General features: G+C 35.6%; 1 protein-coding gene across 3 annotated transcripts in view; it reads right to left on the reverse strand.

The window, feature by feature from the left end:
* Positions 1-21,243, reverse strand: part of AKT3 (AKT serine/threonine kinase 3) — a 275,734-nt gene that overhangs the window by 47,317 nt on the left and 207,174 nt on the right. For all 3 annotated transcript variants that reach the window (XM_063082725.1, XM_063082726.1, XM_063082727.1), the window contains 2 exons: positions 14,263-14,385; positions 6,702-6,830 (listed from right to left, as the gene is read on the reverse strand). In XM_063082725.1, coding sequence (XP_062938795.1) covers positions 6,702-6,830; positions 14,263-14,385 — 252 coding nt within the window. The remainder of the gene's footprint in view (positions 1-6,701; positions 6,831-14,262; positions 14,386-21,243) is intronic.

The raw sequence follows: 21,243 nt of genomic DNA on the forward strand, positions 1-21,243 counted from the left end.
CTTTATAAATACATATTTTATAACTATTTCTCAACTGCTCTAATAATTCTTAAGAGATAGCAACTGTAAATGCCATTTGCTATGAATTAGAATGCTGTGAGCTTTACGGCCACATCCTGGAGCACATACACACAAATACTAGCACAAAGACAGCTAACATCACACTTTAAAAAATGAACTCTGGCTAGAACAGGATAAATCCTTGAACAAGATAAAAGCCAAATGAATACAATAATGGTGATTATATCATACTTACAAATATCTTCCCAGAGATTTCTATACTTCCTTTTTATCCTGAAGCAATAGACATTATGTGATTCCAAAAAAACTGGGTCTTTGTAACCCAAGTAAAAATAGCCGTATTAAAATACTATAGGTAATCACTAGTGCTCCCAATTCGGATTAGTTTTCTATATATTCTCACGCTTCAGAGAATTTAAAATTAAACTTTGTGCTTGAACCAGAATCATACCAAAGTACTGAATGCAAATATTCTGACTGTTAAAGCCAAAAAACCGTATTACAATGAAAAAGAGTTTAGGTGAAAAACAGCTACTACAAGAATTGACAGACCTCTAAATGAGTAAAAGACAACAGTTATAAATATTGGGAGGCATTAATTCCATTTTATTTCATATTTAAGCAATATCCAATTATGGGACAATGTGGGATGGTGTTTATTTAGTATTAGTCAGAAACAATACGAAAGAGCACCATAGTACAGAAAGAAATTAAACATATTCAATTAAATAGTAAGCCAACTAATAGGACATAAATTCTTAAATATGAATTCTAATGATAAAACAGGGAACTTCTATCTATGCTAATCACTGTGCTCCTTGACTTAGGGCAGTTGTTCTATGAACAATTAACAATTCAATAAAATGCTATGCTTGTACACAGTTTTGGAAAGGCTACTAAAACAACTCTTCACAAAAAACCTAGAAATTCTAAGACTAGTTTCACAATCTGTTGAAATATACTAGAATTCTCTGTTCAAGGACTAATCAAAATGTAACTATGTGTGCTACTATTTTTACCCGCAGATTAAAAGTACAAACCTATGTAACTTTAGCCTCATTCTTTTAAGATCCCTAAAGATAATAATGAGACCCCAGAAAATGACATCTTTTACATTTATTCTTTGTCGGGTTTAAAACAAATAAATAAAATTCCATTTAATACATTTCAATCAAGGTAGCTTCTAACTACTGCCCCTGCCTACACTACTCCACACTAGCACTGCCTTTATTGCTGCTTTCACCAGCTTCTTGAGAAGTTCATGTACATTTCTGGCTTTGAATTTATATAGAATTTAACTTCCATTTGTGCTATGTATGATCTATCACAAAAACTGTGAAAAAAATCTTTGTATGAAAATAGCTATCAAAACATTCTCATCTATTTCAAATATTTTCAAACTGCTATATAAGAGATACTAAAGACAGTAGATTTCAAAAGAAAAATGAATAAAATCAGAGTAAGCGAATGCTTCATAAAAATGGGGTTCTAAAAACTAAGAAGAATGCATCAAAAACTGCATTTTCAGCCACTGGAGAAAATCATTTTATACTAACACGAAATAAAATTATATACTTTTTTGTTTAACAATAGCAACCACAGCTAGATATTATATATTTCCCAACAATCAAGGCATTTTTTGCAGTCTTTTTGTTAGTTCTAACTTGATCATCAAATAATTTTTATTTTTACACTATTACAGAAGTGCATTTCTCTAGGTTTCCAAAACCACCTTATTCACCCTTCCCCATCTGTCACCATCTGCTTCTTTTTAGCATGTACTTTTTGTGTGATCACATAAGCATGTGAAAAATAACTAACATTCAGATGATTATCTGCTGGTACATTTGAGGACTGGGCATAATAAAAGTGAACTGCCAAAACGTACTTAACACTTTTAATTTTGTTGGGTCTTGCATGTAAGCTACATTTGATTTTCAAACTGTTTTACAGTTGGAAAGTTGATCAGGTACTGCTAACTGAAGAGCAAAGCTGAGACTCTAAATAATTAGCACTGCATAAAATGGTCTGAATTCACTAGGAGCCAAATCAAATAATAAAATTTAACAGTAAGAGTTTATATGTGATTTCTAATTTCTTTTATAATTCCTAGGTGTGAAAATACACTACAGATTACAAAAACTGAATCCCCTCAAGATATCTTATTGTCCATAATTTACTACAGGTCAAGTTCATTTCTTTCTAATGTAAGAAAGAGCAAAAACATACTCATTTAAAACTATACATATGAAATGCATTTTTAGAGAGCACACTAAAAGCATAGCTTTATGCCTGCTAAGGCTGTATCTCTGTAACCTCCTTAAAGGAAAAAAAAAAAAAAAAAAAAACCGAAAAACTTGATTTTTTCCCTCTAACAATAAATATCTATAATGCTTCCCAAGCAGGAAAATTGCATTTTAAGCTCCATTCATCATCAAAAGAGGTAAGAGAACAAATACTTTTTTAAACATTCTGTTTTCAACGAATGGCATATTTATACTATAAGACTTATCTTTTCTGGTATTCTCTGCCACAAGAAGCAAATTAAGTTCACTTAAGACAAATTTATTTTAAAACCTGCTATGAGTATGACATAGAAAACATTTAATAAACTGGCTTTGAACTGATTTCTAATACTCTTTTTGAAGTATCTTTTAAAGACGCTCCATCTATCTTTAAATAGCAAACCATTTCTACCAAATTAAAACAATTTTAAGGTAAAAGGACACCACTGCTACATGAAGTACAGGTTGCAGCAGGATCTCCATATAACGTGTAAACAAGTCTTCTGCAAAGACGGCAGAAGGAAAAATAGTGACAGTGAGTCATTCACAAGGGAAGTGGTAGTCAAGAATGGATTCCACATCTGATACACAACTACCACTTATATTATAGCATCAATACTGATGTGTTCTAGAAATACCACGGTTCAAAGAAAGCGAGAGACACCACCTGCAGTAAAGGGAAGAGGCTAGAGTCAGCTCAGGCCAATCCCTCCCTAACACTGACAATGGAAATCTGATCACATCATCTCAGTGCCCTCGATTCACGAATGATTTTCCCTTGCCCACAGGATGAAACCTAAACTCCTCCGCATGCCAACCCCTCCCTAAGACCTCGCCTCCTCTCTTCCCACTTCCCTCTGCTGTTGCTGGGCCTTTTCCTTCCACTCCACTGCAGGTACCTCCAGTAAAGCAGTTATTTTTTTTTGCACAGTAGTAATTGTTTTCTGTATCTTATCACCTTAGCAAACAACAAGCTACTTGAGGACTAAAACTATTTCTTACTTTTTTTGCATTCCCAGCACCTAACAGAATGCCTCACACCTGACAAATATTCAATAAATATTTCTTTAATAAATGAATGAGTGGTCTTCAGTGAAATGGTCCATACTGGAGACCAGAATAAAGAATCAAACTCATGTTTTTTAAAGTAAGGACAAACACATTCAGACTTATCCTGATTTAACAAAATTTGTGCAGTATATGGCACAAATATTTAACGTAGGAGGAAGGAGAAATGCACTAGAAGTTAGCTGTTTCAAGATCTGTCATTTTCAAATAGTAACCGCAATAATCACTGTCCCCTATAAAAATAAGGTGTCAAGATTTTAATTATGAATCAATATGTATCAATCATGCATGGGTGGTTTTAAAGACCAGAATTTTGCAATATTAGAAAAAAAGGCATACAGGGAAGTTTTCTAACTTGTCCTTAAAAAGATAATAAGTTCTTGAAAACTGTAAACTTTCTATTTAGGAATAATCTTCTTTCATCAAATTCTTGGTTTTGCTCTTCAGTTGTTGACATTTGCTTAGAAAACAGTATCTTTGTTACTTAGGAGATCATCTGCTTCTGAAAGGAGATGTATTTATTGTCTTCAGAAATAATTTCCCCTAACTGTGACATAACTAATTCTGTTATTCTAAATATGAGATTTCATCATCCATGGCAAATGTATAGCAGGGGTAACTGAACTCCAGAGAAACAAAGAATTTGTTTTTCACGACTTTCACAAAAACAATACTCTTTTAGAAAACATGGTCTTGTATTTGAATAAACGAGGGACAGTGTTTCTAAAACTTTGCCTAATTCAACCACAAAAACAGACAATTTTAAACTCCAGATTTCTAACACAGAAAATGATATTTTGGCAACTACTATTTGGAAACTAGCTGTATTTTAAATATTAGCACTAACGATAACCTAACATTTTAGGAATGTACATTTAATCACTAGTTGAAAATATCTGTTTTAATAATAAATTAGCATGAGTTACTATATATACAAGAAATATGAATTTATTCATCATGAATTTATTCCACTTCTTAATTCCTTTTGATTACTTCTTCTGTGAGCCATTTAAAAAGCATTTATTTAAAAACTTACAATTATTTATATCTATAAGTAGTCTTGAAATTTGGACTTTTTGGGCCGTGATGTATGTTGGAAAAATGTAAAAGTGGGCTTTACAGTCAAACAAACCTAGTTAGAATTCAGATTACACCTTCACTACCTCCTAGCTGTGTACAAATTACATAAAAGGGAATTTTGATCCTCTGTTCTCTCACCATTAAAGAACTCAGGTTAGCTATCTACCACTGGTTATCTCAAATACTGAACGACTAACAGAGGCAACGCACTTGTGCAGTGCTTGGCGCCCAGCAGAGACTAACAGCTCCCTGTTGAGCGCGAGCCATGCTAACCTTGAGTGTGGGGGAAAAACTGAGTTTGTTCTTGCCTGTAGGTTTTCACACTAGCTGCTTTCTCTGTGTGGAAAGTTCTTCCCTGACATTTCTGCAATAGCTGCCTTCCCCTTACCATTCAGACTTCTGCACCAGTATAAGTACCCCTAACATCCTATCTGTGGCATATCCAGTTTTCCAAAGATGACAGCAGCACTATCTCCCATCTCACAGCCTCTCCGACAGTGGAGAGGTGGGGTCTATGCCTCTACTTCTAAATCTGCACAGGCCTGTAACTGCCTCAAAGAATAAGCATATGACAGAAACAACAGTGCGACTTCTGAAACCAGGCCTTAAAAGGAGATGCACACACAAGCGTTAACAGCAGCATTCTTCATAGTAGCCAAAAACGGAAGTAACCCAAGCATCCATCAACTGCTGAATGAATGAATAAAATGTGGTACAGCCATACAATGAAACAAGAACATACTAAATAAAACATGAATGAACCTTGAACACATGATGCTAAGTGAAAGAAGCCAGACACGCAAGACTCCGTACTGTATGATTTCACTTACATGAAAAAGTCCAGAACAGGCAAATCTATAGACAGAAAACCGATTAGTGGTTGCCTTGGGGAAGGGAGAATGCGGGAACTAAGGAGTATGGGGTTTCTCACTGGGATGATAAAAATATTCTGGAATTAGGTAGTGGTGATGGTTACACAACTCTGTGAAAAAACACTGAATTGTACACTTTAAAAAGGTGAATTTTATGGTACATGAATTATACTCCAATTATAAAAAATATACTATGAAAGTAATTTCTGATAAGTTAATAAGCTTTTGATGGTTGACCAGGTTTTAAAAAAAAAAAAGTGGTGTGGCTTCTAACTTGCCCACTAGAACATGCGCTCCTACAGCTCAGAGTCAAAGCGGTCTGACTTGTCTGACATTGTCATTATGACAAAGCCCAGGCCATGTGGAGAGGTACCCGTGGACAGCCAGCAGCAACCGTCAGGCATAAGAGTGAAGGTGCTTCCAGATAATTACAGCCTCCAGCCACAGTCACTCTGCCCGTGAAGTCTTTACAGCTGATGGCCCATACGTGCTAAAATGGAAATATGCCGCCCCTACTGTCCCTACTCACACTCCTGACTCAGAAACCCTACGATCACATAAAATGGTTGGTTTTCACCACTAAGGACTGGGGTAGTTTGCTACAAGAAACAGCAACTGGAACACTAAAACAGACACCTCATTACACCCCTTCCCTTTATCTTGCTTTTCCCCCCCTTCATGGCACTTAAGATATTATGTTTTTTATTTATTTTTATTCTGAGTCCCTCCAATAGAAGTTCTCTGAGATGACGGTCATTTTCTTAGTCCTGTAACCAAATCACCCAGAAAAATACTGAAATATAGTAGAAACACAATAAATATTTAAGTAAACAAATTACTGAATTACTGTGCAACCCTCAGCACAGGGAGGTGACCATGTGGAAGCTTCCTTTGACGTGAATTCTAAAATGTAGCCAGTGTCGTTTCATTAACTTTTCCAATAAAATAATTTCCACAATTAAATATAAAAACTCAAAATACTACAATAATCCAACAAGCACTGTTTTTGTTTCTAAGGAAGGCCGAAGATGGTTTAAAAAACTGTAAACAATCATGCTAAAGTCAATTATTCTGTTTTAATAAATTAATCAAAATGGGCATAATCAAGAAAGAAAATATATATGGCCAAGAAATAAAACTTGATTTAATGTACTTCAGTTAGTGCCTTTATGCTTATAAAGTTTATAAAATTTAATTTCTATATAATCTTGTCCCTATTATTCCACATTAAACAAGTGAGAGCAAAATACATTTGATTCAGGTTGAAATCAAGGTAAAAGTAGCAGGGATTGCAGCTGTTAACAATGCTCAGATGGTTTGCTCTGCAAAACATTATGTCAACGTTACTGCTCCCGTGGATGGAACTGAAGCATACCTCTGGTGCCAGATACTCGGGTGTACCACAGAATGTCTTCATGGTGGCAGCATCTGTGATCCCTTCTTTGCAAAGCCCAAAATCTGTAATTTTTATGTGTCCATCTTTGTCCAGCATCAAATTCTCCAACTGTGTATTAAGAAAAATGACATAATTTGTTCTATTGTCTTCAACAACAGGAAAATACCATTCTGAAAAATTATTGAAGGCTGAGTAAGTTATTTTGGAAAGAAGACATAGTTGTAGTTAATAGAACTTCCAGCATTTACAAAACCTGTAGCTTCATGCGTAAAAAGAAGCATGTTTTATCAAACATTTCAAGGACAAAATTATTAATTGTTAAACCAATGGGATAGGGTGCTATAAAACCTAATCAACATTTCAGAGCAAACATCAATCCTCTTTCTAAAAATCAAATCAAATCAAATGTGTTTCAAACATTCCCAAAGAGATGCGCATCTTCTTCTAGACATATACAGATGGTTTTCAATAACTTCTCTTGGGGATCTATTGCTATTATAAAATAAAACATACAGAATGTTTTTTGGTGGTAGTTGTAAATCAAATCTAAATCTTATTTTGTAAGGCAAGGCAATGTCCTCTTTTGCAGTTCTTTGTAACAAATACCAACCCTTTTAAACACAAAAAGAAAAAGGATATCAAAGTCAAACATTCAACAGTTAATAATACATAGCACAAATGTCATCAGGTTGGAATTTCCCTTAAGTCCATTAATTCAAAACCACCAAAGAGAATCTTAAGGGCTTAACCAAGTAGCAAGATCATCTGCCTCAAGAGAATATTAGGAAATGCAGGAGGGGAAGAAGCTTTTGCAAGGCCAAAAGAAACTGGTCAGTTCTCCCCCCAATTTGAATGCAAAGTTCTGACTTTCACCTCAAGAAGATGTTGAGTTATGATCCTATAGCCTTACACGGTCGGGGCCCCTAATGTGCCTACTCTCAATACAACCTGGAGGTAGAATTCCTCTTGGCACACAGAAGAAATACACAGTGTGAAAAATATATTAACAGGATGAATGATAATTCACTTTTATTTAAGGAGTAGATACTTATTCTGCTCCTAAATGTGAAAGGACTTACCTGAACTCTGAAGCCAATATCAAATTTAAAGCAGAACTCCGCAAGAGAACAAAAACAGATACCAATCATGTAAAGTGGAACGCCATCAAACGCTCTGCCATGTTCTCAAATGTCTTACATACCAAACACTAAATGCAGTTAAGCAGGTCTCAGTGTTCACTGAAGCAAAGACCAGAGTAGACAGAACGGGTCACCCAGCTGAACTAAGTGCTCAACGCATGCTTCATCTAAGTCTGTCTTCAGCTTGTCTAAGAGAGCTGAGCGAACCCTAAATATACTGTTGAACCTTTTAAAACAAAAGTTCATTGATTTCGTTCAAACCTAGATATCTTGCATCTTCCTTATGCTTCTCTACCAACCAGCACCTAAAAATCAACCTCATTTGCATAAATGACAATAAGTCCTGAATACTGAAAAGAATCAGAAGCATCAAGAAAGAGTCTCTGTCTACTGCCCTTCCCTTCTGTCACCTCTTTCTCTGTGCCTTGGTCTGTCGCTCTTCCTCATGCCTCTGCGTTTCTCTCCTTTTTTCACCTCTTTCAAACAACACCTCTTCTTCCTCCCTCCCTCACTTGCCATAACGAGAAAGAAAAGTATATACTGAAGCTTCTGTTGCTCTTATTGAATAAAAATTTACGAAGGTACTTCAAAGTTTGTGGCAAAATAGAATTAAAAGATAACACAAATATTTCCAAGAACTTTTTGAAGCACCCTTGTGTATGCCCTGCTCTTAATTTTTAAAAATATGCTTACTGTTTTAATATATGAATACATTATAATCTGTAAAAATGCTAGGAGACCTTTAAAAAATACTAATCTCTTCTACTAATATATAAGAAATTCTTATAAAACTTCAAATAGTACACTATAAAGCTGAACACAGCGTGAACGTCCTCTCTAGCCCACTGCATCGCCTCTCCCGTGCAGTTGGGTGTGTATCACGCCAATCCTCTTCACACGCTTTGTATGCATGAGAAAAGCATTCATGGAAACATGACCACATGCACTATTTCTCCATGTTTTGACAAAGCTATTTCGAAGGACCAAAATGTATCAACCCTGTTTCCAATACCAAGCAATACATATATTAAAAAATCCTGACTCGCACCTAAGTCTCTACCCACACATCTCTTGTCAGAGCCTCACGCCAAGGGTTGAGGGATGAGGGATGACATGAGATGCAAGCACAGGGTTGGGAAGGAACAGCCTGAGGGTGACCAGCTGTCCCAGCTTGGCCAGAACTGTGCGGCTAGGATGCAGGACTTCTAAGTGCTGTAACTGGGCAGTCCTGGGCAAACTGAGACAGTTGGTCGCTCTACTTGTTTTATAAATGAGCTTTTTAAAAAAATTACAGTGATGTAGTAAGAAATAAAGTAAGCCTACAGGATGATTGTGAGAGATGCGTGAAGGTCATGGCACAGGGGCAGGAAGCATATCACATGGGAGGACACAGAGTGCACAATGGGTCCAGGTCAGGGGGCTTATATCTAAATTCAAGGTTTAGCCCTTACTCGCTGTGTGAACTTGGGTATATTATTAATTTCTATGTACTTCAATTTCGTGTATAAAACAGAGGTAAATAGCAGTAACAATTCAATGTGACCGCTTTGAGAATTAAATGAGATGTTGAATGCAGAAGTTAACATACTGTAAGTATTCAATAAACGAATTAATTGCTTTTTAAACATGGAGAGTTTAATGGCTGATATGTAAGTTATCAAAATGGTATTGGTTCTTCTAGACAACAGTGTATTTTAAAGGAAAGAGCAAATTTCAGGAATGGAATTCTGAAGAATACTTTTGTCAGTTCAATGACATCATTAAAAATACTTTTCTACTAGGAAATGCTCACATGGAAAAATATGCTTTTCATTATGAAATAATTTGTTTGAATAAAACAGTAACATAAATGTTTCATAATTTTCAAGTCAGTTATTTTACAGTACAGTGTCGGCCTTCTGCCAATTATTTTCCCCCTTCCGCCATCCTAAAAGCATGAATTTTGCTCAGCATGAATGACAGAAACAACTTGTCTGTCTAAAGTATGAACGAACAGAGATGCATCACCTGAAAAAAAATGATATTCCCAAATCTAATCCTGCATACAGATAAATCAGGAGGTAACTAAATGTCCAGTCTTATTAGAAAATAAATGATAATTTTACACAGGGTGTATTTTAAACCATTTTACCGTTTAAAGGAGGAAGAAAAGTATTTACAAATGATCTTTCTTTGGTTCTCTCTTCCGAATTGCTTTCCATCTTCCCTTTGTTAGCCATAAAATGTGAAATGCCTATTGTCACTGTCTATTCAGCTATTCTGAATTTACAAAACTTTAAATGCATCTGCTTTATCTCCACGGTCAGTTCTAGACACCAAGACTGACTCAGGCCTGAGAAGGCAGTAAGGAATGTCTACTCTGCAAGTTGTACATCTAGGTTCGTTGGGGTCAAAGTGCCGAAATATTGCAAGCTGGCCTGCAGGAACTGAACGACTGTGGAATTAAGAGAATATGTTGAAATAGTAAAAGGAGAACATTTCTTCAGTTTATACCCGCCTAATCTAGAAAAGGATTCATAACGTGATAGCAAAGACCCCACCTTGGTCGCCATGCTATCTAATAATTTATTACAAAGCAGGGACATAGCCCAATAGTACAATTTACCTTCAGGAGTAGAAGGGGTTCTTAGTAGCAGTGGCTTAAAGTTTCTACACAGGATGAAATCCAGAGTGACAGTGTGGGTAAAAGGGGGAGTTGGGGGACCCATCCTGGGTGCCAAGCAAGCAAGCCTTGTTCAGCAGACTGAGTTATCTGAGGTAAACAGCATGGCATGGGGCTAGTGAAGATGGGAGGGTGAGGTAAAGACTCTCTGAAGCCATCCCTTTGTGTCATCACTGAGACTTGGAAATCATCTAAACCTATTTGGTGTTTTCTCATATTAACAGTGTAAATGGTTAAACGCACTCCAATCAGGTAGAAAACAAGATTAGCTGTTCTACAAATAAAATGTAGCAGCAATTTATATATTCTTTTCTCCCCTTCTACCCCCCATAAACTCTTGGGAAAATTAATCTTCAATGAATTCCAGTATCATTACAACCACCTTTGCAAATGTCCTGTTCAGCCTATTCTGTACCTAGATGGCCATGGTCATTAAAAATAAAGGTTGTTCTTGTAAAATAAGAATGAAATGGAAAAGAAGTTTTTAATATATAATTTTACACTACTGAAGAAGTCTTTGAAGAGATTTCTTCAAATTTTTAGTGCTATCATAAAGCAATACCCGTTTTTCCTAAGTAATCATACAGGATTTGGGTCCTATAAAACAAAATTTCATAATCATGATGTATATTGATAAATTAAGCAAACCTGCTTTTTAAAGTATAACAAAAGTTTCAGTACCTTATCTGTTGCTATGAACACCAAGTTATTAGAAAATAGGAACTAATATAATAAATTACACCTTGCACATCAAATAAGATAAGACTTTGCTTCCAATGCTAAATGGGGCAGTGGTGAACAGGTGTATTTACTTAAGAAGTGCAGCTAACAGAAGCATCTTGGATTTTCATTTAAATAAAGTCACAAAGTTATAAGTAATGAGGCCAGAGACAAATATGACATGGACCAATCAAAGTGGGCACCTAAACCAGTTTCCAACTATGATGTTTGTAATACACCTCTGGTATAAATACATTTGAAACATTCATTCTCTTATGTTCAATAGGTTTTAGGTTTACAAAGTTCTGGAGGGTGAATCCAATGCATTCCCCTGTCTAGATTTCATTTCAAATCTACAATGCAGAATGGTGCAGTGAAAGGAATGTTAGACCAGGAGCTAGGATTCATGGATTCCAATAATCCTGACAATGTCCCCAACTTAGACCATTACTTTTAGTAAGTCACTTAGTTGGTTTTTAGGCTTAAGGAGGATCACCACTAAAATATGGACCAGCTCTAAGTTTCTGTGATCCTACCTAATGGATTGCACCCTATTATGCATAATCCTGTATACTATGGATTCAAATAACACTCGTATAAGTTTTGAATGGTTGGTTTCTTACATTATACTTTTTTTTCTTGGTTTTAGGGACCAAGACTGGTGTACGTTGGTGTATATTCATATAGTTTCTGTCCTATGCTATACATTACTTAGACCTTTATATTAAAGATAGATTTTTTAAAAAACAGAGAGCAGAGTCTAATAAAGTTAGTGGTCTGCGCATATGGTAACTACGTGACTGGTATTCATACATAAAATATGCAATTTATATTGCAGTTTAATAAATTTAGTCTAATTCCATCATAGAAACAATGAGGCAAAGGAACCCATATTTAATGTACTTCGATAGCAATACACTGATTCATTTGATGAGAAATGATTAAAGGAGAGTAGTTACTAAGACCATGCTAATGACATCATTCCACAATGAATGCTTGCAATCTTATAAACATTCTTTTCTTCAGATTTCTTTAAGCTAATGATTCTATCTTCTGGCTTTAATTGTTTTGGATATGTTACCCATTACGCCAGAATTATTCTCGTTTCCTTAAATCCAAGCCTCTCCCCTTCCATCCCTCCCTCCTTCCTCCCTACAAATAGGATTCATAAAACATTAAGTAAGAGTGGGAGAAGTGGACTCAGGAAGAGAAGAGTTAACTATTTCTAAGTATATTTGGGAAGTTAATACATATCTTGTCATTCCATATCACTCATTTTTTTAAATAACATTTTCATTCACGATATTCAAACATTATAGAATTATTTGGCCATGAAGACATCAGATACAGGGATATTGAATTCTGCCATATTCCTAGTTATAAACAGATTCAGGCTAGGCTGGCCAATTAGCTCAGGTGGTTAGAGCATGGTGCTGGTAACACCAAGGTCCAGGGTTCAATCCCTGTGGTGGCCAAATGCCAAAAAAAAAAAAAAAAAATAAGATTCAGGCTAAATACAATCATACTGTTGTACTAACCTCTAATCCATTTTGGCACTTAGTTGGTCATCCCTGATCTACATGTTTTAAAATTGCACAATTCATTTTTTCCTAAATACAGTAATTCACAGTTTCTCTTAAATTTTAATAAATAATATATTATACAAACATAATACTATATTTCACTGTCATTGTATAAAATGATATTTTGCAAGATAGTTACTCCTCAGGATCATTCATTACCTAAAGGTACCTAACAGAAACATCCTGAAATAACCTAGACAACTGCTTAAATAATAAGATAATTTAAGAATCGCAGGTGTTTAAAAAGGAATGAGATGGGAGTGACAGGATAACTGTGATTTCTTTTATATGTGGTAATATATAAATATATACTTCATTTCATACAAAACAGAATTTCATAAAAGCTTCGTGTAACTTCTACTTCTATAAATCAAATTATATCTTAAATAAAGTAGTACATGATCAATAAAGTGGTTCTGTGTCAAATTTTAATAGGTCGAAATTACTACATGATTCACGTTTTAAGGAAGTAAGATTGTACCATTAACAATTTGTTAGCTCAGTTAGTTAGGGCACAGTGTTACAACACCAAGATCAAGGGTTCAGATTCCCTTACCTGCCAGCTGCCAAAAACAACAACAAAAAGAATCTGCTCGAAATGTGTCAGTGTTACATGATATGAGCTACTCCAAGGGTCAGCAAGCTACGTCTATGGGCTAAATCTAGCCCACTATCTGTTTTGTGAAATAAAGTTTTATCGGAACACAGCCAAACACATTCATTTGCACATTGTCTGGGGCTGCTTTCACCCTACAATGGCAGAGTTGAGTAGTTACAACAGAGACTATGGGCACCAAGACCTAAAATATTTACTATCTGCCCTTTACAGATAGTTTGTCAATCCTAACCTATTCTGAGGGTCTCATCATAAAGAAACTTAGAGAAGTCAAAGTCAAGGCGCTATTGCTGATAAACACAAATGCTCTTATAAATGGAAAACTAAACAAATTAATAAAAGGCTGTATTAAAATGCCACAGATATTTAAGCCCCAAAATAGTTAATACTAAAATCAAAATATTTTCCTTCCAATAGTCTTATTATAAAAGTTTCTTCATAAAACGTTATGTGATGTTATAATATAATCATGAAGCTTGTTTTTAAATGTCACTTGTAAAGTTATTTGACTTTTAATCAGATGTTTAACATTTCCATAATAACATTTTCAGAAAAATGAAACTATTATTGTTAGATCATATTTGATCAGCGCAGTCAAGCAGAAATTATTTTGCACATCAAAAACTCAGACATAAAGGAATGACACACATATTAGTGAATGAAATTTCCTGTCAAATTCAGTAAACTACATTCTTAAACACAGTGCTTATTTTCCCAACTAAATCTGCTTTTCTCAAAACTGTGTAACTTTGTAATTACTTTGTGTTTGTCCCTATAGTCCTGCAAAAACAAATTTTGATTACTTTTTTTTTTTTTTTACCTTGAGATCACGGTACACAATCTTTCCGGAATGCAGATAGTCCAAGGCAGAGACAATTTCTGCACCATAGAAACGTGTGCGGTCCTCCGTGAACACCCGCTCCCTCGACAAATGGAAAAACAGCTGCAGGGTAAACAGCAGGGACAGGATTGTAATAATTACTGATTTAGTGGGGGAAATTACCACAAACATAAAACACCTCTCATCACCATATTGTGATGATAGATAGTGTACTCTCAGTGGACACTGAGCACTCTTAGACAGCAGCTGGCTTATCCTTTCCAGGTTTCCAAGGGGAAACTGCGAGCTGTTAAATCAGCGTTTTAATCAATATCCCAATCTTGTTGAAGGCGTTCGGCTTGCTACCCATTTAACCTTCGGTTACCAGAGGAAAAGTATGCATCATCAGACTGCATTTCTTCTAACCATACTGCTGCTTCACTCTTTCAGGGACCAGATATTGAAACATTATGGAAATAAATGAACACAAGCATAGGTGTACTATTTTTACTTAATTATTTGATTTACATTCGATTTCAAAGAAAGGACTGCTGATTTGCTGAAACTAATTTATGTGAACTTTTTAAATTCTACTGTTCATATCTTTAGAAATGAGGGCACTTCAAAAAGTTCATGAAAAGGTTCATTATTTTTTAATTCTACTGTTCCATGAACTTTGAAGTACCCTCATATTTTCAAAGTTCGAATCAACATTTTCTATGGTGAGAAACTTTATGGCTTTAAGTTTTTTGTTTATTTTAGTAATCTCAACATGGTCTGAGAAACTTTTATTATTCTTGTCAGAGTTCTCAAGGTATATTATATTTTCAATAATAATAACTATGATGCAAACCTTTTCTCATATAATCACTTAAAACTATAAGCCCATCCATTTCCTACTCAACACTTAAAAGACATACCATTCAACAGTCAACAAATACTTATTGAATGTTTACTGTGTGACCAAGGACCCAACTCTCCTTTAGGCTAGCTCTTCTTATGAGAAACTACAAATCTCATCTCTCAGGTAGACAGTACACATGAAGAAGGAACAGGTTCCAGGCACTACGAGTTGGCTATTGACCTTGGTTGTACTATTTCAATGTGTTGAGAAATCCACAGGAATAATGCAAGATGGTTTACAGTGTTGAGTACATAGCCAGGTATCATAGTAGATACTCAATACATGTCTGTGATTAAAGAAATTAGCCAATCAGACAATCTTGACTGCAAGATCAGAAATTAACTACTCCTTCACATGGATCACTGACTCAATGCTTCTACAAAATTGGTAAGAATTATGGTTAAATAAGATGTGTTCCACGCACACCAAATCATAACTTCAGGTAACATAAAACAGGTCCCCTAGAGCTTCCTTCCTTCCCTTTCCCACCCCTGCCTCCACTTAACAGTCTATTACTGTTTTAAGATAAACCTGATGCATGTTCTATTGGACTAGTAAAAAAAGAACAAAGAAAGGAGAGAGAGGGAGGGGGAGAGAGAAAATGTCATCTAATTATTGCTAACAAAACAAAACAAAACAAAACAAACAAACAAAAAAAAAAACGTGGCACATTAATTATATTAAAACTAAAATATCCAGCAGATAGTCTCTAAACTTTAATACTATGATACTGCCATATTTTATCAAATCTAAGAAAGTTGTCAATTAAAACTATAACATACCATCTACTTTAAAAGGCATTTCTGATTGCAGAAATGTTAAATGTCTTACAAATGATAAAATACCGTATGCCAAAAATCAAATCGACTCATGAATATTTTTAAAAATTCATTCATTGTATATAGGCAGATAGACATTATTAATGCATTACCATCCAAACAAGGACGGGAGCTGAAAGAAGCACAGATCATTGATAAAACCATCCTAAAAAATTTCCAAGTTAAAATAATTTCTAATGCCATGCATTATACAACGTATCGTTAACTTTGAGGAGGGAACCCCTGTAGAGTTACGGGAGTCTCCGAATGGGATGACAACAGTGATTAGGTTTCTAAATTTCCTTAAATGAATGTCAACCTGCTCATCTACTTTACCAAAGATATGGATCCTCTCTAAATGAATATAATATATGCAGTATTCTAGATCTTTATTTAGACCATATATGTTCAATTTGTCTGCCAGCCAGTTTCTATAAAAATATCAGCTAAAAAAATTGTATTTAAGGGGAAAAATTTACTTCTTAGCCCACTGCCATCTGATTCTACCCTTGCTACTTTATGGAACCTATTCTTGTTAAGACGACCAACAAACTCTTCCTTGCCGAACCCAGTGGTCTATTTATAGTCTGCTCTTCTTTTCCTGTGCTGGAGCCTAGAACACCTACTGCCCTCTTTTTCTTCAAACATGTCCCCTGGCTTTGGTAATACAACTCTCTTGTGATTTTCTTCCTAACTATCTGAATGGTTTCTCTCAGTTTCCACCTTGGCTATGAACCAACTTTTCAATTCAGTATTCATTTAGTGACAATTATTTTAAAGTCACTGTGCTGGGCACTGGGAAGGGAACAAAGAAGGAATGCAGCAGTGATTCAGACACGATCTCTCAGCTTACAGCACTGATCGTGGTGGTGGTATCACGAGTATATACTTACCTCCAAACTCATCAAGTTGTATGCATTAAATACATGCGGATTTTTGTATATTAATTGCACCTCAATAAAGCGTTTCTTTAAAAAAGACATAAACCCTGCCATTAAGGAACTCTAAACTCAATGAAGGAGACACATGCATAGATAATAAACAACAGGGCTGAGATAAGATTTGTAACTCAGATGTTAAAAATGCTTTGGAGGCAAAGACTGATTAATGTGTACTGATATGATCTGGGGAGACTTCACAGATCAGGTAATACTTCACTTAAGTTTTGAAGAATGAGATTTTTCACAAATGGAAAATGTAAGGGAATAATAATGTAAACAATTACAAAAGATTGTTACCAAAGTTTTCTCTCTCAGTATTTCTAATACAGCCTAGCATAGTACCTACGCATAATAATTAATAAACATTTGCAGAAAGCATTAATTATAAAGAGAAAAAACAGCAGTGGCAAGAAAACACATGCAGAGGACTCCCATAGCTGAAGAATCATACTCCTTCAAAGACAGGACTCAAGCAAAAAAAAAAGATGTGCCAAATTGTTTAGGTCCTACATTGTCATGATATGAATCTGAATTTTATTCTGTTCATAAGGAGTATCAAAGGATTAGGGGTTAAAAATTAGCATAATTCTAAAAAGACAATTCTGGCAGCAACTGGAGAATCAATTAAAAAGATCATGGACTATAGTCAGGCAAACAATTCATAAGCTGCAACAACAAAAAGATGATCGATCACCTATAAAGTACTAGCCATTGTGAAAAGCTGCAGTCACAAGAGGAAATGGTACCAATCTGCAAGGACATCACTATCTGGTTACAGAAACCTATTCTATGAAGCATAATTACTATACGACAGAACACATTTAAAGTACTTCTGGTGATATCAGAAGTTACATGTGAGCTGGAGCAGAGCTTCTGAGGGACACCAGCTAGGGTGGTATCAGCAGACATTTCAAGAGGATCAATATTCCAGAGATATCCTTTGGGCCTAGGGAGAAATCAACAAGGCTGAGGCTTCCCTATGGCTGGCTGGGTAGATGTTGCTGCCACCAATGTAGAGGAAAAGAAAGGGGATGGAGACACGGGGGTGATGGGTTTCATTCTGACCTGTTGACATTTAAGCAAGCATCTGATAACACAGCTTTGGAACTACGGATCCCAAGGTTATAGAGGATATTTTGTTTTGGCAGCTGGCCTGTGATAGGCAGAGAATGTTGTTAAAGCCAAGGAAGCAAAGTACAGCCCAGGACTTTAGTAAACCCTAAGAAGAGAGTTAAGGGCAGAATCTTAGGGTACACATAGGGACAGGAAAAAGAAGCAGAACAGGGTATTGAAATGGAGTACTAAGAGAAGTACAAACAAAAGCAAGAATACAGTATCTCAAGAGCGGGGGAGGAGAAGGGTAAAGAAAGTTTCAGGAAGAAAGAACATTCACTGGACTTAGGAACTAGACAATCTGTTACCTTTCTGAAAAGAGATGTCATATGTAGGTGGGTTGAGGAGAGAAGGTGAAGTTAGGGTAGAAACTGTACACAGCTCCCTCAGAAAGAATGAATGAGCTGTGTGCCAAGACATTGTTTACCAGAAGATTTTTGTGCAACACATTAAATAATGCTTTCAGGGAAACTTTTGCCTGAAGAAACTGAGAGACAGTATAAAGCTACAATTCAAATGAAATAGGCACACAAATTAACAGAAAAACCAATGAAATCCGGCAGCCAGAAAACAGGAACATGAAAAAATGCTCGACATCACTAGTCATCAGGGAAATGCAAATCAAAACCCACACTGAGATATCCCCTCACCTCAGTTAGACTAGCTATAATCAAAAAGAGAAGAACAAATGCCAGAGAGAACACAGAGAAAGGGGGACCCTCCTGCACTGTTGGTGGCACTGCCAGTTAGTATAGCCACTATGGAAAACAGTATAGAAGTTCCTTAAATAACTACGGAGAGAACTACCATCCAATCCAGCAATCCCTCTACTGGGCATATATCCAAAGAAGTGGAAACCATCATGTTGAAGGCACACCTGCACTCCCACGTTTATCGCAGCTTTATTCACAATAGCCAGGCTATGAAACCAAACTAAATGTCCATCGATGGAATGACTGGGTAAGGAAAATGTGTTATATATACACAATGAAATACTACTTAGCCATAAAAAAGAATGGAATTCTGTCATTCACAGAAACAAGGATGAACCTAGAGAAATTATGCTAAGTGAAACAACCCAGGAGCAGAAAGAGAAATATCTCATGTCCTCTTTCATAAGTGGGCACTGAATTCATAAATAAACAAGTAAACAATAAAAAAAAAAGAGAGAGAAGGAAAGAAACAACAATCACAATACATGGAACTCTTAGAAGGAGAGAGCAGAACTGTGTTTTCTAGAGGTGGAAAAGGAGAGTCGGGGAGAGGAGGGTTAATGAGAAATTGGTTAATGGACTCAAAGAATGATTATTACAGACTGTAATGATCAATAAGCTAACTATCCTGAGTTGACCATCACACATTGTACACAATGATTAATAGTCAACTCTGTACCCCACAAATATGTATAATTGAAAAAAAAAAAGAAAAAAGAAATCAGGCAGCCAGAACACAGGTTATTTTATATTATAAAACTTTTTTTTTTTTTTTGTCTTTTTCGTGACCGGCACTCAGCTAGTGAGTGCACTGGCCATTCCTATATAGGATAGGAACCCGCGCCGGGAGCATTGCCACGCTCCCAGCGCTGCACTCTCCCGAGTGCGCCACGGGCTCGGCCCTATATTATAAAACTTTAATATAAGACAACTTGATGGCAATATAGAATAAAATGTATGGAAAAAATTACTACTTAAAAAATCATGCCACAGTAACTGCTTAACTCTGGAGAAAAATAAAGTTGTATTTCGATCTCACATCATAACAAAATAAATTTTAGATGTATTTAATAGTGAAATATAAAATGAGACTAATTAAAAACTAGAAAATGTAAACAAATAGTTATCTGATCTCATGATGAAGAAGTTTCCTACGCATAAGAGAAATGGAACAAATCATAACAGAAAAATCTAGAACTGACCACGTAAAATAACCAAAAAAAAAAAAAAAAAAAAAAAAGGAATACTAATAACAAATATGACAAAGTTCATGTCCTTAATATGTAAAGAAATCATATGAAAAATCAAAAGAGTAAATCACAAAGAAAAAATGGGTAAAGGATGCAGACAATTGAGGAACATAAATTATTAAAGTACATAAAAACATGCCACCTTAAAATAATCATTGCACTAGAAACAAAAACTTGAAAAGGAATAATTTTTTACTTTTGTTTTTTGGCAGCTGGCTGGTACAGGGATCCAAACCCTTGACCTTGGTGTACGAATAATTTTTAATCCATGAAGAAACAGCACTGCCATTGAAAGTGGTGAGATAAGCATCTTCATACATTGCTGACTGGTATGTAAAAAGGTAAAACAGTAAAACTCTATGCAAAACAATTTGGCAATAGAAATCGAGATAATTTTTAAAGTTCAGTAATTCCTCTTCGAGAATTTGTTTTAAAAAAAGAAATTTATCACTCTATAGAAGTATAAAGAATGACAAAAATCTGAAGACCATGTTGATGAAAAATAAAACTAGATTTTTTATCTCATGCCGCAACAAAATAAATTTCAGAAATAATTAATAGTTAATAAAAATAGGAAACTAATTTTAAAAATTAGAAAATATGAGGAAAAAGTCCATGTGATGATCAGACTTACCCAACTGCCCTAAACAATGGACAGAGACATATACAACAATAGAAAATAAAAACTGGGGAAACTATACAACAGAACTCCCGTTAAGCACTGGACGCAGGCAGTGCAGGACCACAATGCCTGTGAGAACAGACAAATGATGTGAGCCCTGCAATTATCCTCCTTCTGCCTGCCAGCACTTTCTGGAACATTATTCAGGAAGAAAAATCCCAAGCATAACTCAGAGGTTTCACTGTTGGAGAGATAAATATCAGACTTTCAGGATGACGAGGTAGATGGTATTTGCAGGACAGAACACCAGTGAGGGGCAGCGATGCAGACTCTGAAAAGAGGAGCTGCCCTTGAACACTAAGCAGCCAGAGCACAGGATTAACTCTACAAGGACAAGCAGAGAAGGAAGGAGGAGCTGTATGCCTAATGATTCCTAGAGCTCACACAGAAATGAGAGACATCCCATTTCTAAGCAGTCAGAGAAGAATCATTACCAAACACTCAGAGACATTCAGTAGATATCTCAAAAGAATCAGAGTAAAAGCTAAACCTACACTTATAAAGCTAACAAGAAGACTAAAATATCATATTTGCAAATAACTGCATTCCAGAACAAGGTC

The sequence above is a fragment of the Cynocephalus volans genome, chromosome 18, assembly GCF_027409185.1.
Source record: "Cynocephalus volans isolate mCynVol1 chromosome 18, mCynVol1.pri, whole genome shotgun sequence".
Taxonomy (NCBI): Eukaryota; Metazoa; Chordata; class Mammalia; order Dermoptera; family Cynocephalidae; genus Cynocephalus; species Cynocephalus volans.